Source organism: Gouania willdenowi, unplaced genomic scaffold (genome assembly GCF_900634775.1).
Source record: "Gouania willdenowi unplaced genomic scaffold, fGouWil2.1 scaffold_413_arrow_ctg1, whole genome shotgun sequence".
In the NCBI taxonomy this organism is placed as follows: domain Eukaryota; kingdom Metazoa; phylum Chordata; class Actinopteri; order Blenniiformes; family Gobiesocidae; genus Gouania; species Gouania willdenowi.
Genome location: NW_021145174.1, coordinates 37501 through 58570, shown reverse-complemented (window position 1 = coordinate 58570; position 21070 = coordinate 37501). Strand labels below are relative to the sequence as shown.

The 21070-nt window shown below is 36.3% G+C and overlaps 2 protein-coding genes across 2 annotated transcripts in view; one reads left to right on the top strand and one right to left on the bottom strand.

Moving 5' to 3' along the window:
* Positions 1 to 571: 571 nt before the first annotated feature.
* LOC114460172 (cysteine and histidine-rich domain-containing protein 1-like) lies at positions 572 to 10936 on the top strand (the record flags this gene model as incomplete). Its single annotated transcript, XM_028442206.1, has 8 exons — positions 572 to 729; positions 1563 to 1666; positions 3390 to 3442; positions 3861 to 3931; positions 5165 to 5267; positions 6819 to 6938; positions 8376 to 8438; positions 10403 to 10936. Coding segments are annotated over 8 exons (1104 nt in total), but the record flags the coding sequence as incomplete, so codon positions are not given.
* A 1470-nt stretch (positions 10937 to 12406) lies between these two features.
* The window catches only part of LOC114460171 (diacylglycerol kinase eta-like), a 40432-nt gene continuing 31768 nt past the window's right edge, over positions 12407 to 21070 (bottom strand). The window contains exons 22-29 of the mRNA XM_028442205.1: positions 20797 to 20910; positions 19964 to 20098; positions 19723 to 19886; positions 19548 to 19653; positions 19361 to 19450; positions 18532 to 18645; positions 18352 to 18457; positions 12407 to 16862 (exon numbers count right to left, since the gene is read on the bottom strand). Of these exons, the coding sequence (XP_028298006.1) occupies positions 16810 to 16862; positions 18352 to 18457; positions 18532 to 18645; positions 19361 to 19450; positions 19548 to 19653; positions 19723 to 19886; positions 19964 to 20098; positions 20797 to 20910 (882 nt within the window). The 3' untranslated portion in view covers positions 12407 to 16809. The remainder of the gene's footprint in view (positions 16863 to 18351; positions 18458 to 18531; positions 18646 to 19360; positions 19451 to 19547; positions 19654 to 19722; positions 19887 to 19963; positions 20099 to 20796; positions 20911 to 21070) is intronic.

Sequence of the window (21070 nt, the reverse complement as noted above, 5' to 3'; positions counted from 1 at the left end):
ACTATACGTCAAGTCATAAACTATATATATATATATAATCTTTTAAAGGACTTTAAAGAGATATTGGCAAAAAACGTAATCTGTTCAGATGGAAAAACCAGTGAAGTTTATTAGAGGTGGAGCATTCAGTCCGTCTGTGGCTATTGAGGAGCTACGGAAACACATTAGGACCAGTTTGGATGGAGACTGTTGTCGTATATGGTGATATTGGCCCTAGTCAGCTTCTGTTCAGTTTAACTTTATTAGCAAAGCATGATATTGTATTCTGGGTTTATTTTTTCAAATCTTGTCTTTTCAACTTTAATCTGAACATTATATTTCACTTTTTTCCTCAAAAATTTCAACTTCATTCTCAAAATTTCTATTTTAACCTTGACATTTCAACTTTTGACTCGACATTTCAACTTTATTCTTGATTTGCCTAAAAAAAAAATGTCTCCATCAAAATTGGCCCTAATCTGCTTCCGTATAAAAGAATAGTAAGTAGTAAGTGGTGAACTTGAATATTTGAATGTTTAATGCAATTTAACCCATTTGGTGCCTTGAGTGACCTCTGTTTGTTGGATGGCAGGGCTGCACCAGAGGACGCCACAGTAACGTGAAGCCTCAGGAGCCTCTAGTGGCGGAGGTGTCATCCGACAAGAGCGGCGTCAAGACCAACGGCGACCAGCCGGAGGTCATCTACCAAGGTCCCAAATCTGCAGAGATGCTGCAGAGGGAGAGACCCAGGTTAGTGTCCACAATCATCACAGAATCATTACACACGGAACGTGATGTTAAACCAGGGGCGTCAAACTCATTTTAGTTCAGGGGCCAAATATGGACCAGTTTTATCTCAAGTGGGCCACAGGTTTTAGGTGGAAAAAAGAACAATTTTCACATCAATTGTACCCAGCCCAGTCCCAGTCCCAGCCCATTCTTCACTTCAAAAATTATTGGATTTATAACCAATTTTTCTGTAATTTAGAGGCATTTTGTGGAAGAACTGTGGAAAAATTGAGAGTTCTTTCCACAATTTGCAAATTCAAATGACTAAATTCATGTAATATAAACAAAGGCAGACTTTCATTAAATTGGTGCATTTGATATATCTACAACTGGATTATTTGGTAATTTACACAATAATTCATGTTATCTGTCATTTTTACTGTCTTCTGTGGGCCAACTTGGATGCTTCAAAGGGTTGGATTTGGACCCTGAACCATGGGTTTGACACATACAGTATGTGTTAAACTGTCCTTTGTGCCAAAAGATGGTCGTAACATGAGGTTTACCAATTGAGAGTGACGTGGGAGCTGTGTCTCAGATATCAGTAGTGTTCCTTGGAATCAGGGAGGGTTTCGGCACGTTTAACACGAGGACACCCCCATCAAAGGTGGTCAGCTACAGGGTGATCAAGCCTGAGTCTGCGTCCCTTAACTGTATCTCACTTTCTCATATCGGCAGAGTCTCTAACTGCTCGTTTCACTCACTTCTGTGTTAACGTGTATGTGCGTTAACTTGTGTGTGTGTGTGTGTGTGTGTGTGTGTGTGTGTGTGTGTGTGTGTGTGTGTGTGTGCAGTAAAGACGTGCCTCTCACCAAGCTGCCTCACAAAGTGTCGGCGTCGCTGACTCAGCTGTTGGAGAAGCTGGACATTAGCCAGAGGGTGGAGCTGGAGAAACGAGGTCAGCTCTGATTGGTTCTTTGTTTTAGTTTCTCAAAAATAGCTGTTGAGAACACACACATATATTACCTTTTTAAAAGCATAAATCTATATAATTTCCTGTGCATCATGTATTTCACAGCGTGCCTGTCAAAACAAAAGTTTCTTCTAAAATAAAAAAAACAAGTCCAACATGAGACATTAAGTATATATTTATTTTTTACTAGCTGTTCGCGACCCACCCAGTACAGGTCTGCAACCCTCTTTTGGGTCTCGACCCATCCGTTGAGAATCGCTTCTGTAAAGCATGGAATTGCCTTGTGTATGAAATGCGCTATACAAATAGCTTTGCCTTGCCTTCTTACGCTAATATCAGCGCTGGTGTGATTTGGTAATAGACATTGTTTATATAATCACTGATTTGGTTTCAACAACACAAATAGTTCCACAAATGGAAGGAAAACGATGCTGTTGCCAGGCAACACATTTCTGAACTGAAAGTTCACCTGGATATTTATGAGATCCAGGCAAGTCTGAAGGCAGTTCAGAGCCCAGGATGTGTTCCTTAAAGTGCGTTCACACCGTATGCGAGTTCAGCAACTACAGTCGCTTTAATCGCCCGTGATGAGTCGCTTGAAAATAGTCACGCTTTTTGATCGCCTAGTGACGTGACGACCGGGGGTGTGACGTGGGGAGAAACTCAATGCCGGTTTGATGTCACAACACAGCGTAAATCGAAGTAGCTTGAACAGTTCAACATTTTCAACTACCAGTGATTCAGATCGCACAACTGAGTCGCTGGAATCACGCCACTCACAGCGCTCTAAGGAAGGTTGCTTGACATAGCGTCATTCACATTGATTATGATTATGATTATGATTCTGATTATATAGTTGCCATAGTTGCGTGAATGCACTTTTAGTGTTAGCTTCATTTTGGCTTTTCTCTAATTTGTCGAGATCGGCTAAACCCGTCATATTAGCACACCTGGTTAGCGCTGATGTATCGAGTCTTTTTCCTGCCCTTTGTTCTCCTCTGAGTCGGATGATTAATCATAATTTCTAGATCAAATGTTATTTGTGGAAATCTGTTCATTTTTGCGCAGCTAACAACTGACGTAATGTTAATTAACGGTTATTAGAACGCCTTAACAGTGCAGTGATAATGTCTGTAAAACATCCCAGTGCTGTTATTCTCTATATCAACTCTCATGGAATGTCTCTTGTCCAATCAAATTACTTGGTCGGAATTAACTGTCGTATAAGAATGAATTAATATTAAGAATAATTAATGTAATAAAATGCTGTGTATGACGTTTTTAGAACTATTTATATGTGTTTTTGGCTACTCAATACTTAATTTATTATTCATTTGTTTGTTTATTGTTTCCTTTAAAGATGAGTAATATTCTACATCAGTCATAGGCAACCGGTGGCCTGCGGGCCACATACGGACCACGGGACGAATTTATTAGAGAGCCCCCCCTTAAAAGTCTCTAAATATTGTAATTCAAGAAAACAAACAAACAAAACAATACAATACACAAAATGACAACAAAACGCAATACACAAACAACGGTCATTATTCTAAATGCTGCCATAAATGTTGTTGCTGATGTGGCCCTCGGATCAGACAATCACATTTTTGAGTATTAATCTATGTTCGTTTTGTTTTTATTTTGACGTTGTGTTATTTCAAGTGTTTTTTTTCTCCTAATTTTTGCTTTTCTTATTTTTCTCAAACAGAATCTCAGACGGTGGTTCCTGGGACGCGCTGCAAGAACGCAGGCTGCAAAACTGTGAGTTTACTACATTTTATAGATAAAATAAATAGGTACATAAATAAAAATGAACAAATATTCACTACGTCCTCGTGCTCAGTCGTTCATCTACTCTATGTTCTGTTAGTTTATTGCACCACCTGGTGGTCAAGATACATAAAAGCACACAAAGCTTTCCACACAAAAAACTTCTTTATGTATTTTTATATTTAATTATAAACACCTATTTTTGTACATGTGTGTCTATATAAAATTATTCAAATTTTCAAAAACCAATTTTTTGAATAAATTAATAAAAATTGAATCAATAGTTAATCAACTTTTTTTTGTACACATAAGGTCCCCATTGTGGGAATATGAAGATACAATAAATATCTTATCATAAATGATTTTACATTAGCACAGCTGCTGACCTCATCATTTGTGGTGTTTTTAGGTCTATGAAGGCCCAGAGACGGACGCAGAGGTTTGCACCCACCATCCTGGAGGGCCCGTTTTCCATGAAGGGTGAGAGAGGAAGACCCCTGTTATTACACATGTTTTAACACCTGTTTATAGATGTTTTAACACCTGCTATTACACATGTTTTAACACCTGTTTATAGCTGTTTTAACACCTGCTTTTACACATGTTTTAACACCTGCTATTACATATGTTTTAACACCTGTTCATAGTTGTTTTAACATCTGTTTACACATGTTTTAACACCTGTTTACAGATGTTTTAACACCTGTTTATAGATGTTTTAACACCTGCTATTACACATGTTTTAACACCTGTTTATAGATGTTTTAACACCTGCTATTACACATGTTTTAACACCTGTTTATAGCTGTTTTAACACCTGCTTTTACACATGTTTTAACACCTGCTATTACATATGTTTTAACACCTGTTCATAGTTGTTTTAACATCTGTTTACACATGTTTTAACACCTGTTTACAGATGTTTTAACACTTGTTTACAGATGTTTTAACACCAATTTACATATGTTTTAACACCTGTTTACACATGTTTTAACACCTGTTTATAGATGTTTTAACACTCGTTTACAGATGTTTTAACACCCATTTACATATGTCATAACACCTGTTCATAAATGTTTTAACATCTGTTTACATATGTTTTAACACCTGTTCATAGATGTTTTAACACCTGTTTACACATTTTAACATCTGTTTACAGATGTTTTAACACCTGTTCATAGATGTTTTAACACCTGTTCATAGATGTTTTAACTCCAGTTCATAGATGTTTTAACACCTGTTTATAGATGTTTTAACACTCGTTTACATATGTTTTGACATCTGTTTACAGATGTTTTAACACCAGTTCATATATGTTTTAATACCTGTTTACAGATGTTTTAACACCTGTTTACCGTGTTCACCGTTTATAAAAGTAAACACGAGGTTAAATTATTAAAGTTTTGTGAAGTAATAACTAAAGGTGGGACGAGATACTGTGATATTAAAATGTGACAAGTCGTATTCTGAGGGGTGGTGGTGTGAGATGAAATCAAAATCCACACAATCTACTTCACACCAATTTGTTATGTTTTTTTTTCATACTCCTATTAAGTTGAAAACGTCAAACCCAGAATAAGTTTGTAAGGTTTTTCAACGTTAAAGTGAAATAAAATCATAGTTAATTTTCCAACTGTTTTATTATTTAACTTAATAAGGAATAAGTTAATAAAAGTAAACATGAGTTAAGATAATACATGTTTCTGTGTTCAGGTATAAATACTGGAGCTGCTGCTGCATTAAAACCACAGACTTTAACGCGTTCCTGGACCAGAAAGGCTGTAGCACTGATAAACATCGCTGGATCCCCAAACAGGTACCTATCAGATCTGAGCATTAACACAGGAAAGAATAAAGAGTTTTTATAGTAAATTTGTGTGTTTTTCTCTCATTCTGTGTATGTTTGTTGTTGTCTTGCTCGTTGTGAGGCATTTTGTGCATTACTGTTGTCTTTTTGTGTATTTTTCCTGTTAAATATGTTTTTTGGAGTCATATAGTGAATTTGTGAATGTGTGTCATTTTGCATTTTTTGGAGCAACTTTTATGTATTTCTCTTGTCATTTTGTTTGTTTGTTAGTAATGTGGGTTTGTGAAGTCATTTTTTGTGTTTTTCTTGTTTTTTGTCTACTTTTGATGTCATATTCTGTAATGTTTTACATTTTTCTGAGTAATTTTGTGTATTATTGTTGTCGTTTGTTTTTGTACTATTTTTGTGTGTTTTTGGAGTATTTTCTGTTTTCCTCTAGTTTTTTACTGTATTTTCCTGCAATGTAGTAATTCTGTCATTCTCTTTTGTTGCTTTTGTTTTGTGTATTTTTCTGTCATTTTGTACATTTACTTTGACAGAGGGTTGAATGTGGCCCCCGGACCACCAGTTGCCTCTGACTGATCTACATGATCAATAACAGAGATAGGCAACTTCTATCACGACAGGGCCACAAAAATGTGACTGTTTGATCCGAGGGCCTCAAAATCAACGCTCATGTCAGCGTTTAGTAGGTTAGTTTATTAATGACCAAGCTGAATATTAACACAGGAAAGAACACGTGGTTTTGTGTATTTCGTTACAATTTGTGTACTTTTGTTGTTGTTTTGTATGTTTTTGAAGCAGTTTTTTGGGGTATTTTTATTACAATTTGTGTATTTTTGTTGTCATTTTGTATACTTTTGTGATTTGGGGTATTTTCTTGTCATATTATCTGTTCAATTATTGAATTTTTTATTTGTTTTTATTTTTTGTATTTCTGTTGTTTTGTCTTTTTTGAGCCGATTTTTCTATTTTTTTTTTGTCGTTTCTGACTTGGTTTTCTGTATTTTTTTTACTCATTTTGTGTTTATGCACCACTTTTTGCACTTCTTTCATGCATTTTTCTGTCATTATGTATGTTTTCTGACTGTAGTCTGGGGGCCGCAAAAAAATGACATAATCAGCGTTCATGTCAGCGTTTAGTTGGTTAGTTGAATAATGACCAAGATATACATTTACACAAGAAAGAACAAGTTTTTATATAGTTTCTGTCGATTTGTGTACTTTTGTATGTTTTTGAAGTAGTTTTTTTGTGTATTTTTATGACAATTTGTCATTTTTTGTTGTCATTTTGTATACTTTTCTGTGATTTGGGGTATTTTCTTGGTATTTTATCTGTTTAGTTATTGTGTTTTTTTTTTTTTTTTTTTTTACGTTGTATTTAGATCCAGACAAGAAAAGCTCACACACCTGTGATCTTTCCCACTTTTAATCTTTCTACAACCCATAAACCATGTGTTTATCCATCTATTTATGTCCCATGGTTTGAAATTCAAACTCAACACTTATTTGATCTAATCTTACCTTTTCTGACCTTGTGACTTTTTGTGTTTCTTGCAGGATAAGAAGAAAGTGGCGTGTCGATACGACTGGCATCAAACTGGGAAAAATGTCGTCGTGACGATTTACGCCAAAAATGCAAACCCTGAACGTTCCAGTGTAAACGCCAACCAGACAGTGGTGAGTAAATACTTTTTTATCCTGCAACACGAGCCAATGCAACAAAATTTTGTTCTTATCTAAAGTATAAAGTTGAGGTTTGAATATAATAAATAAAGTCTAAGTCTAAAGCAAAACATTTCTGCTTCAAGGTCCTGATCAGTGTGAGCACACCTGTAATCAGTTATAATCAGCAGTCGGTTCAACAACGACATAAATATGACCATTATTTGAAATTTACTTTTAACGTGAAATGTTTTAAAAACATTTGAAATGTTGCAATGTTTAAAAACAATGTATGCATATTAATATTTAAAGGGTGTTTGATATGTGTAAAATACAACAAAAAAAAAAACATACACCATAAGGTTAAATGTGTTTAAAATATGTTTGTGAACAAAAATACACAAAGACTCTAAACAAACGCAAAAGAACAACAAAAAACATAACAAATAAAAATACACAAAATAACTGCAATAACAGATCAAAGAGCAACAACAATGCACACATTACAGAAAAAACTAAATGAGAAAAAAAATATAGAAAATGACTGCAAAAATACACAAATGCTCAAAATGACAAAAATACACAATCAGAAAAGAAAATACCCCAAATATGTGATATGTGTAAAATAAAAAAATAAAATAAAAAAACATACACCATAAGGTTAAATGTGTTTAAAATATGTTTGTGAACAAAAATACACAAAATAAACTAAAAAAGGACAACAAAAATACACAATGATTCCAAACAAATGCAAAAGCATATTAAAAAAATGAAACTCGACAAAATGACAAAAAACAAACCAAAGCACAGTTAACAAAATCAGAAAACAAAATATACAAAATTGCTACAAAAAACACACATATAACAAAAATACAAATAATTGCAAAATAATAATAACAAATAAGAAAAATATACAAAATGGTTTCAAAAATAAACTAAAGGAAGAACAAAAATGCTCAAAATGTCAGAATCAACGAAATCAGAAAAGAAAATACACAAAATGTCTCTAAAAACACACTAAAGGACAACAAAAATACACAAAATTACAGAAAAAACAAAATAATGAGGAAAATTAACAAAATGACACAAAATGCATGGCTCCAAAAACACACTAAAGATAACAAAAATACACAAAATAACTCAAAAATCCTATCAAAGGACACCAGAAATAGACTAAATTCTCTTGTATTAACGCTGAGATGGTCATTATTCTGAACGTTGACATGAATGTTGATATTATGGCCTTTAGATGATCAGATGACATTTGGTCGTCACTGCTAAGTTTTTTTTTTAACATATATACAGAATTTTCTCACTTGCATTTTAAATGGACTTTGTCTGGTTTGTTGTTATTTAAAACTTGTAAATGTAGTAATACTGCGACACAGTCCATAAATAATGATCTCTGTGTTTAAAGTCAACATTAAACCTTTGATTTCTGCTTTCGTGCAGCTTTCATGTCAAATTCACTTTGAGAACAACAACATTTTCAAGAGAGACTTCCACCTGTGGGGGGTGAGTATATACAGTATGTACAGTACTTACATTTGTGAAGCTTTTAATAGTGAGAATACTATAACGTCAACATGTTGGATTGTTTGGTTTTGTCCTGAAATCAATATTAAAATACATGAATATTAACACATTTTAGGACTTTTGGATTTGTTTACTTTATGTATCATGATTCGTTTCATTTTAAGAATTTCTGGCGACCGTAACAACATTTTTTCTTCTATAATTAGTTTTTGATCAATTTGTTATACTGCATTACCAATACAGAGTTGCCATCTCAGAAAATTTTGATAACTAGATTTATATTTGACAAAGTGATAGTATATAAAGCAAAGTATTGAATACAGTTGTTTAAGATTGTGTGTTTTAATTTGTAAAAGAATAATATTTAAAACATTTCAAAAATAATTTTTTAATCAGTAATATATATATTACTTACATGGGATCCCAACCCTAAGGTTGAAAAAAAAAAAAAAAAAAAAAAACTGACGAATTAATTTCTAACACTAAATAATAATTAAAAAAAACACTATAAAATGTGTTCATATAACAATTTAAATAAAACATTTTTTTACACCATTATTTAAAAAAAAAAGATATTGATCTATATTTGTTTTTTTAACATCATATAGTAATTAATAATATAGGTTTAAATTACTTAACCTGATAATAGCTGCTGTTATTTGGTTGTTTTTTTTCCTATGAAAATCCTACATTTCTTGAAAATCAACCAATACTCTATATATGATTTATAATCGGTCATTATTTCTCATTGTATAATAGAGTAATTTGTTGTTTTAATTTGTAAAAGAATTAAACATTTTGTACATTTTTCAGAGTAATTTTGAGTATTACTGTTGTCGTTTTGTTCATTTTTGTAGTATTTTCTGTGTTTTTATCTCGTCTTTAATTACAATATTGTGATTATTTGTATTGTTGCACTTGTTTTGTGCATTTGTCATTTTGTACATTTGCTTTGGGAGCCGCATAAAATTAGACAGAGGGCTGAATGTGGCCCTGTTGCAGGGCGGGTAAAAGCTCAGGTGCGGGTGACAAACACACAGAGGTAGAACTAAAGTTAACCATTTTATTAAATAAACTGAGGAAGCTGGCAAGACCTGGGGCCCGCTAGAAAGAGCGAGGCTTAACTGAGTGTCCAGGGAGGCAGGGGCTGAGGGTGAGGATGGCAGGCAACGAAGCAAAGATAGAGTCTGATGCTGACGGGGACAGGATGACTGGGGATTCCGGGAGACAGAAGATCCAGGCTGGAATCGGGGGGTGAGTCTACATGACCCAAGACAGACAGAGGCAGGCAGACAGACGAGCAGGAACAGGCAGAGGCGAGACAAGGTGAAGCAGGAACCGATCGGGTGAGTTCTGGGTTGAGCTCTGGGTTACAAACGATTTGGCCCTGACTGATGTCCAGGGTGCCACCTTTATGGGGCTGCTGATTGCATCCTGCAGGTGGAACTCGTCAGCAATCAGGCCACTCACTCACAGCACCACTGAAAAACAGAAAAGAAAACAGAAAAGAAGACAGGAAAACAGCCCCCCATAGTGACGCTAGAGGTGGAGGGTGTGACAGTACCCCCAGGCCACCAGTTGCCTGTGTCTGATTTATTTATTTATTTTAAAATGTATTATCTATATTTTTGTATTTAATATCATACAGTAATTATTATTAATAAAAGGCGTTGGAATTATTTATAAAATATGGTATCCAGATTGTAGTACCTGATAAAAACTACTGTTCGTCTTATAGCCAGGTGCGACTTTTGTTGTTTTTTGGCCCACAAAAATTGTAACCATCGTAAATACTCTGGTATGACCTAAAATCTGTCAAATCCAGTCATTTTTTCTTCTCATAGCTAATTAGGAAATCTAATCACTAATCGTGTTGTTTTTTTTTTAATCAAACGTCGTGCACTGGTGTCACGTTGCTCCGTTTTCTCTGATTGTCTCTCCAGGTGATCGACGTGAAGAAAAGCTCGGTCTACATGGTCCCATCCAAGCTGGAGATCACGCTCTGTAAGGCGGACCAGGTTTCCTGGGGAAAACTGGAGGATCCAAATTACAAACCTGAACCCGAGCCGGTGGAGAACTCGTTTGACGAGACCGCCGAGCAGTTCCCGCCTGGCTGGGACATCGACGACGACGACATCAGCGACTCGGACGAAGAGTGGGCCTACGACACGGCAGACAACAGGAGCAAACAGGAAAAGAAGAAGGAGCGGGAGAGGAAGGCGGAGGAGGAGCTGAAGGAGAAGAGGAAGGAGGTAGAGGAGGAGATGAAGAAAGCCATGGAAGCCCGGAAGAGGGTGGAGGAGGAGAAGAAGAATCAGGAGGACCAGGAGGGATTCGAAGACATGCCAGACCTTGAAGACAAGGACGAAGATTAAAAAAAATCTCTGTTTTTTTTGTTTCACGCATGTTCCTCACCTCAACCAAACACGACTCTTTCTACGTTCAACTTTTAAATACAAAAATGTGTCTAAAATCGACTACTTTTTAACTTCCTGTGTTTCTCCTGTGACAAATAACTTCACTAAACTTCCACAAACATAGAAACGTATTTAATGGTGTTACTGGTTTTACACCTGGACCATGCTTTAGCAGTGGTTCTCAACCTTTTCAGCCCGTGACCTACAAAATAAAGGTCCCAGAGAGCGGGGACCCCCACTGTAGCTGAAGGTGTTTGAACACAGACATGAACATTGAAGAACAGTCATGTGGAGACAGGGCCATCTATAAGGGGGAATAAAGGGGAGGGATTTTTGGGGTCCATCCATAAAGTCAGCAAAATGATGGTTTATTGTTCTATGAATTTGTGATAACCACATTTATTTATTCATCTGAATAATATCCACTGTTATCCAGGAAGTTTAGTATTATTTGTACCATTGTATATAGTCATCTTAAAGATGTAAATCCTTGTTTTAATCAGAAATAAAATGGGTTAAAAGTGTCAAAAAATGGTTGAAAAAGTGGTGAAATGAGATTTTAAAAACCACAAACAATGGTTAAAAGTTGCAAATTGGAGGGGTCTAAAACATACAGAAAAAGTGGTAAAAAGGGTTCAAAGTGTCAATATTGAAACAATTAGTTTAAACTGGCAAATAATGGGAGTGAGAAATCGTGAATGTGGTTAAATTGGCAAAAATAAGCATGACATATGGTGAAAAGAGGTTAAAAGTGACAATAATGGGTCAGCATGTGCAATATTAGGTGGAAAAGTGGTGGAAAGGGTTTAAAAGTGGAAAAACTGTGCAGAAAAGGCATTGATATTTAATGGAGAAGTGGCAGATATAGAAGTAATGTAGAAAAAATTTATTAAATGGAGCAAAAAATATGGCAAGAAAAAATTATGAAAATAGGGTAAAATATGGCAAGTTTGGTGTAGTTGAAGAAAAAGGGTAAAAATAGGAAAAAATGGGCTGAAATTGTTAAAAAATGTCCTGAACCCAAGGTTGAGAACCCCTGCTTTAGAGAATGAGTCAAATTAAAATAAAATCCTATTTTTAAGTTTAATTTTTAATATTTCATGGCTAAATTAGGTCTGTTTAAAGTGGAGTTAATGTTTTGTAGCCAAAACAAACCCTATAACCTCGTGTTCAGATAAATAACAACAAATAAAGTAAAACTTCAAGTAACTTTACTCAAAAATATCTTTTCTTCAAATTTTAAATCTATATTATGTAGTTTGACATCATTGATCTAAAAGCTAATATATCGTAGCTTTCTTGCTAAAGACGTAAAATATTACACTTTGGTGTAGTATTTAAAATGTGGCCCTAAGCAGAAAAGTTATTTGTAATTTAAAAACAGCCTCAATTTGTTGTTGAGCTTCTGTCAAACCAAGATGCAGTAAAACTCATAAAATTAAAATGGTAATATTAGCAATTTGTTGTCTATGAACTAAAAAAAAAACTCAAACTGAAAAAGTCTAAAAAAATAACCAACACGACACCAGCTTCAATAATTCATTTAATTTCTGTTGCACTGACTTTGTCTGTGTCGAACACACACACGCACACACACACACGCACAACACAACACCTCGCAAAAATCGTGCGACATCGAGTTGCCCGGCAGCGCGCAGTCTTAATGATACAGGCTGATCTGTTCAAAGGACAAGGGTGCGTTCACAAGCATTGTTCAGAAAATACTGTTAAAAGTTTGTAATTTAGGTTTGAGTTTTGCTTTAATTTTTAATCACAAAAAGTGAACATTTATCCTTTGTTTTTATCTTTGTTACAATAAATCTCTCTTTTCTTTTTTAACCCAATAACAGCTTAGAGCAAGCTAACTGGAATACGTTCACACCTTATACTAAAACATAAATAAAACAATTATTCACTATTATCATAATTTATGTTCTATACCAATTGACAACAATTATTCTGTGACGGTGAGTTCAGATATTATCATATATATATGTTTTTTTTTTTATATATATCAGCATTTCTCAAGCTCCAGTGAGAGTAAATGTACAACCAATATGATAAACATTTGTATGCACATCTCTGTAAATTGGTCATTTTCTTACCATCAATTAGATATATTACATTATATCAACACAAGTTTGTCCGTACACTTTTTGTCATAAATAAACATATTCGTACATTTTTGTCATCAGAGCAATTTAAAAAACGTATGTAAACACTCGCAAAAAGCACACGCACGCGCGCACGCACACGTGCACACACACACACACACACACACACACATCGATAATGTATTCATCCCCTGTATAGTCTGCTTCTTTGTAAAGTGCAAGGCAAGATACGGTAAACTTTGAAATGTACGACGTAGCTGTCAAAGCTAGCTCGCTCGCGCACTCTCTCGCTCTGTAAAAATTCACTGAACGCACTACGAATTTGGCACGACACCAGTAAAAAGCCTCTGAGGTTTTACATTAGCACAATCCGACTAGCGCGGAACATCTACGATGCCTCACAGTGACCTCGTCCGACTGAAGCACAGAAATGATCCTTTAAGTCTCATTTTTCATTGTTTTTGTTTATTTTTCGACATAAAAAGAGTCAAAGGAAACCTCTTTGGGTTTTATCTAACTTACATTTAGGTTAGCGCAACATTCTTGAGCATCCTTTTTACAGTTTGTCCCAAAATAGCAATTCATACTTTTTTAATGCGAGCTAAAATCTTTAACATTTCTTGAGCATTACTAGCTTTTAAAAGACATTAGCTGCACATTTGTTTCCCCAAGAATAGCAAATCATTTGCATCAGGAATAGTAGCTAACACGAGTCAGCCAATAGTGGGCTAACATAGGTTAGCTAAATGTGGGATAACATTGGGCTAAAATAGGTTAGCTTGGAGTAGCCTAATAATGGGTTAGCTAAATGTGGGATATCAACATCATAAAATAGGTTAGCTCGGAGTAGGCTGACATGGGTTAGATAAATTTGGCATAACGGGCAAAATTGGCTTAGCTCGGAGTCGCTAAAGTGGGATAACAACATGCTAAATTAGGTTAGCAAGGAGTAGGCTAACATGGGTTAGCTAAATGTGCGATATCAACATGATAAATTAGGTTTAACTCAGCATCATGGGTTAGCTAAATTAGGTTAGCTTGGAGTAGGCTAACATAGGTTAGTTAAATTTGTGACAACGGGCAAAATTAGGTTTGCTTGGAGTAGGCTAACATGGGTTAGCTAAATGTGGGATATCAAATGCTAAATTAGGTTAAACTCAGTAGGCTTAACATGGGTTTGTTAAATTTGGGGTAACAACATGTAGTATGCTAACACGGGTTAGCTAAATGTGGGCTAACAATGGGCATAATGAGTTTAACTTGGAGTAGGCTAACATGTATTAGTGAAATGTAGGCTAACAACATACTAAATTAGGGTAGCTCAGAGTAGGCTAACATGGGTTAGCTAACCATATCTAAGCTAACCTGCTAACAGCAAAACTTGTTTTAAACCACAAAGAAAAGCAGCAATGCCAAAACAATCATGGTTCACATTTCCAAATGCATTTGCAGAATACTAAATAATATTTTTTCCTAACTGAGCTGAGCTAAAGCATCTTCTAAATCCCCAAAATATCAGCTGTTTGAGACACAAACTGATCAATAACAATGAAAATATAACAACATTGAGTTATGGAATCATATAAAATAAAATAACTAAATAAATATCTAACAACTGGCCAACTAGCTAACAATCTTTAAATACAGTTTTGTTACTTGATTAGCATGCTAGCTTCACGATGTTCACCAAGTTTTAAAAGCTTGCTCACTTTGAAAGCTCTAGGTTTTTTTCTTTAGATAATTAAAACATAAATAGATTGTCATTCCCACACAAAATTAAGAGATTGTACTAGAGAGAATACAAATAAATACAGTTTACGTAGAAGTTAGCTAAAATTAAAATCAACAGCTTGAGCTACTAAATTATACCTCTGTAAAGTTTACACTTACTTCTGAAAAACAAAGCATTAAATAACTAAATAGTATTAAGTATTAAAATTTAAACATAACATTTACATTAATAATAGTTAAAAAAAATAAAATAAAACGAGAAAACAAAAAATGTACAATACATTTAGTTTTTTACTTGCTGTATCTTCTTAGCGTTAGCATGAAGCTAGCAAAATTCTACAGCCTTCTTGCTAAACAGCTTTAATGTTTTTTCCAAAAAAGTGGAATGTTGCCATGCTAATAAGCTATTAACTATAACATCTTATTAAATCTATAAGTTAGATGAACTGAAGTGCAAAAATACATTTTAAAAACCCCTAACAAAAAAAGCATAGCTTATCCATTTGTTAGCTTTATGGTGGTGTTTTGTCTGATTAACTACAAAGGGATAAAAATGATCAGTTTCAAAGTTTCAAAATATTTCAATAGCGTTATAATATGATGATATGTAATGATGTTGAGCAACAAAGTGGCCTTTTTCCAGGTCAAAATATAGAAAATAGTCACTAGATTTGTCACTGGAGGGGTTCGAAAAGCTGCTCAAAGAAGAGCAATTTACTAAGTTGGCAACACTACTTTCTAGTAGATTTTCGACACCTTTCAAAACAGTTAAAGGATCATTTTTGTGATGAAAATGCTTCTTATCTTAAAAAAGGAAGTATCGTGTACACTTACAAATAGGTAACATTGTTTGGCGGACATTTGAGTCATATGGATATTGTTTGTCATCATCAGGAAGCAGGTTCCACTGTGAGGCGAAGAAAGACTAAGTACGCATGCAGACGCACAGAACAGCATTAATTGGTTTTGAATATAAGCACAGTGGCCGAGCAGGTAATCAAGATGAAAAAAAAAAAACGGGGAAGCAGCAAAGTCGGGTTAAAATCGTAAAATGGCTATCAAGAAAATACAAAATATATCTATTCGTAATAAATAAACATACAAGGCAAATACCTCAAATACCCAAACTTCGACGTTACAATCATACTCATGGCAAAGTAAAGAGATCACACCAAGTAGCTTCAATGTTTCACCAACGCGTCCTTGATGCTTCCCCTCAATATAAACATTCACGAAAACTGCCAAAAATATCCAACTCTGAGTCATTTCACTTGGAAACAGACGCAGGAAGCAACGCGATGCACTTAAAAATCTTAACCTAACTCACACAACTTTTAATCTCTGAACAGCAAGCGTGAGATAACCTACGTTTAAATCTACGCTATAACTTATACCCTGATGAAATGACTCCTGGTAAGTGTTATTTTTGCAGTGTTTATGCATAGCCTCGTACCACACACGTCACACAACAGCCCATTAAGAACCACAGCGTTTAGAAACCTTTGTGAAATCATACACAATCTAACGATAATCACACACAAAGTACATTCCTCTTTATATTTTTTGCAACATTGAAGTTATTCTCAAGTTCTGTTGACTTTGCGAACGAACCGTCTTTGTTTTGTTCACTATTGTCGCTGTTAAGTTTTTTTTTTTTCATGGCAGTAGCAACAACAAAAATAAATACTCAAAAAGTTCAAAAACCAAACGAGTAGAGAGAAACTAAAAAGGCTGTAACATGGTTTTTAAATAAGACGGTTCCGCTCGACATGCAAGGAGAGCACCAACGTAAACACATTTATTCTGTCTAAAAAGTTGAGAAGTTACAGTTGCACGCTTCCCTGGTCTTCAGTTTCTCCGGTAGCTCAAAGCGCCGATGGTGAAGCGATGCCATGCATAGCCAGGCCAACCCGCAAAACGACTCGAGCAAACTAGGAAAGTAAGTCCTCCAGTTTGCCGTAAAACGATGAAAAAAGACGTGGAGAGACGGTGGATTTTCGTTTTCATTGTCAAACCTGCCGGCTAGACGAGTGATCCACACCGGTGGGTGTTCGGGAGGTGGGGACGCCTTCAAACGCCTCTTGGAGATCAGTTTCCTGAGGAGTCTGCGTCGACCGCTCCACCTTTGCTTTCCAAAGTTCCTGCAGCAACCAGACAGACCAGCTCAGAAGAAGCAGAACACAGAAGACTATCTTTATCTTGCCCAGCGTCAGATACTTCATACAGTTAGACTGACGAAACATGGCCAATACAACCAAACGACCTTCTAGCATTTCCAACTAAATATGAATCATTTTTACAGATACAATGACGAATTACTTTAAAACTTAAGTAACACCTAGTGTTAGCAAGTATAGCAGCTAAAACGGCGAAATAACACTGAGTATTCAGATGAGGCACACAAATTAGAACCAGACTTGGCCTTTCAACTTTCTGTATCTGGGTTCAGACAAAGTCCAGAGGCCGTTTTGTGTCATTTAGTATGTGTTTGTTGACATTGTATTTGTTCTTAGAATCATATTGTGTGTTTTTGTTTTCACTTGTAGCTGTTTTATGTGTTTTTGGAGTCATCTTGTGTGTTTTCATAGTTATTTTGTATGTGTGCGGCTGAACCAACATTTTAACATCGAGTATTGGGATCAGGCACACAAACCAGAACCAGGTCTTTCAACTTTCTGTATCTGGGTTAAGACAAAGTCCAGCTGCCGTTTTGTGTCATTTTTGTTGACATTTTGTGAGATGTTGGAGTCATATTGTGTGTTTTTGTTGTCACTTGTAGCCATTTTCAGTTTTTGGAGTCATCTTATACACTTTTGGAACGATTGTGTGTGTTTTGTTGCAATTTTGTGCATTTTTTTGAGTCATTTTGTGTGTTTTCATTGTTATTTAGTGTGTGTGGCTAAAACAGCATTTTACCATCGAGTGTTGGGATCAGGCACAAAAACCAGAACCAGACTTTCTGTATCTGGGTTAAAACAATGTCCAGTTTCTGTTTTGTGTTGTTTTGTTGTCATTTAGTTTGTTCTTGGAGTCGTATTGTGTGTTTTTGTCATCACTCGTTGCCGTTGTGTGTGTTATTGGAGTCATTCTATTTAAGTTATGGAATGACTGTGCGTTTGTGTCGCAGTTTTGTCTATTTTTGGAGTCATTTTTTGCTGGCGTTTGTCCGTCCATCTCTTAATGTGGATGTTTGTTCGCAGGATATTTCAAAAAGTTCCAAAACAAATTTAATTGAAATTTGGTGGACTGATAGACAACGTCAAACGGATGAACAAGTTCCATTTTGGAGATGATCCAGTGGGTATTGTAGATATATTATCCAGAACAAGCTCTCTGATTGATCTTGTTTTGTGTGTTTTCGTTGTAATTTTGTCTGTTTATGAAGTTGAAAGGGCCAAAAAAGGTACAGCAATTGCTTACATTATACATAAAAATCCTGATTTTGTTTTTGGTTCAGATCATTTAAGATTAAACTGGGTGATTTATACTGGCTTATATGTACTGGGTTGATTACAGCCCCCCTTGTCTTGAATATTATATAATATTTGAACAATACAAACAATCATCACTAAATCCATCTTTTCTGTCATGACATTTTTATTCTATGTGACTCATGGATGATGTTCAAACCTGAGAGAGAACTGTTGGACTTCTGCTTGTGGAGCTTCTCCTTCTTCACCTTGGGAATGATTTTTAGCTTCATGGTGGTGCTTTTGCTGCTTCCTCTCACCGCGTCCTGCACAGACAGATTAACATGGTGATGCTCCCGGTCAGCGAGAGGTTACCGCCTGTTCGTTGGATGCCCCTCACCTCCTCGGAGCACTGCATGAGTGGGCAGATCCAGTGGATGTCGTCCAGCTTGTGCAGCTCTGAGCTCAGGCTGCTCAGAGTAGAGCGGAGCTCCTCTTCCTCTGCAAACTCCGACTGAGGAGCAAATAAAATTTAGATAAAGTCTAGGACAGACATGGGCAACCACATGCGGGTCCTCCGTCTAGTTTTATTTTAAAATTAAAATGCTAAATAACTCCAAAAACACACAAAGTGACAGAAAAATATGTAAAACAACAGCAAAAATATGCAAGAAATGTATGAAACCCCACAAGATAAATAAAAAATACACAAAAATAAAAAATAAAAAAAATATACAATAAAAAAAAAGAAAAATAGAAAGTATAATGTACAAAAATAACACTATATACATAATGACAACAAAAATACACAAAATGACTCAAAAATACACAGTGACACACAAACACACAAGCTAATTACAAAATACACAAAAATAAAAATATACATAAAATGTAACGCAGAAAAAAAAATTGAAAGTAGTTTGGTCATTATTCTAAATGCTGACATGAATTTGGAAAATTCGGCACCCCTGTGCTCAGGTATTGTCTGCAAATTGAAATCTGACACATAACTGGTCATATGCTAATGATAATGCTAATGAGTCCAGGGTCCAGGGTTTCTAAAACCTTTCAGGGTCGAGGAACTCTGCACTTCGATGACATACCACTTGTACTTAGTGTAGATTTTTGCCGTACAAGCTACTGCTAAATTACAACATTCAACATCATTTGTTGTGCTGCAAATACTCCAATAGTTTTGGAAATGAGGTGAAAATGAGGACGAGTCATACCAGCAGCCTTCCGTCCAGCAGCATTTTGGTCTCGGCCTGCAGGACTTTGCTGCTGTTGACAATTTCCACCGCTGTGCTGCGGCTCAGGCCCTAAAATTCATACAAACATACACGGCTCTCAACGTAATCCTAATCAACCGTAAAATTAGGATTCCTATTAAGGCTGATCTGCCTCTCAATGTCTTACCTCAGGACTGGACAGCTTGGCCTCAGTCAGCACCAGCGCCGTGGCGTTTACAGCATGTGCCAACTCCTGCTCCACCAGTTTGTGAGTCTTTGCTGCTTCTCGGATTCTGCGAGAGATATTCACGGAGTCAGATACTCTAAATCCTGACGTGTGTGACAGTCAAATCTCCTCTCACTTGTTGATGAGCGTGTCAGCCACAAAGCCCAGCTGCTGGACCTGAGCACACTCCTCCTCCGTCAGGTACTCCATGGACTGCTGCGAGTTGAGGCGAGGCCGAGTGTCCCGGTCACTGTCAAACTTCCTCTTGTCCTCCCATGACTTCAGAGTGCTCTCAAATGCCTGGAAACAAAGACTTTGATTAAAGATGTGCTTCAGGTGACGTTTTTAGTGCCTCCTTTCCTTCTAGGTGACCTTACCCGGTCTCTGGTGAGCATCTGAGCTCGGTTCCTGTGGACAATCTTGACTATTCCGGGTGGCTGGATCCAGGCTTCTCCGTCCACCTGAACGGGAACGCCTTCCTCTCCAAGGATGGTGATTTTTACCTGCCGGCACTGAAAAGAGCCAACAGCTAAATCAGAGATTTACCTGTGGTTACCTGAGGTCACAGAAGCACCTAAAAGTTTTCATCGTTTGGGCAGTGTGAACACGCGAACGAAGTCTAGAGTGGATCAGGCAAACAAATTCTAGAGCAATTCTTTTGCCAGACTTGGTTTGTTTCAAATCAAAGTCTAGAGCGATTGTTTGAGTCAGACTTTGACTGTTTCAAATCCAAGTCTAGAGCGATTGTTTGAGTCAGACTTGGCCTGTTTCAAATCGAAGTATAGAGCGATTCCTTTGGCCATACTTGGCCTGTTTCAAATCGAAGTATAGAGCGATTCCTTTGGCCATACTTGGCCTGTTTCAAATCGAAGTACAGAGCGATTCTTTTGGCAAGACTTGGACCTTTTGAAATCAAAGTCTAGAGCAATTTTGGTCAACACAAAAAATCTTGTCTCAGACCAAATACAGGAAGTGTCCAAGATGATGTAGAGAGCACAGCATTGTGGGGGGACAGGAGAACTGTGCACAACAAAGCACCAAGACCACGGTAATTTGTTGCTGCTCCATTGTTGAATGTTGTGAAAGAGCAGGTGGAAAAGGCTAAGCTAACCAAACCAAACCATGTGGGACAGTTCTATGTAATGGTATTCCGTCACAGTCTCGGGGATAGACTTATTTGTGAGATTCTACGTGAAGGTGCGCGTGTTACCTGTGCAATGCGGTGATGCTGCAGGTTGATAACCCTGGACATCGCCATCTGCATGCTGCCAAACACCGCCACCACCTCCAGCTTCTTATCGTCAAACGAAGGAGCGCCGTAGTTCTATAGAAGAATTCAGTCACACCATCATCTGATCAACACTTACAAACCATTAGGGCATGGGACTTAGCCATTCCCAATTAGGGCAGGTGTAGTGGTCATGTTCACATATGGCTAAGGTGGAAATAGGGTGTTTTTATTGGTCAATACTATAGCAGAATTC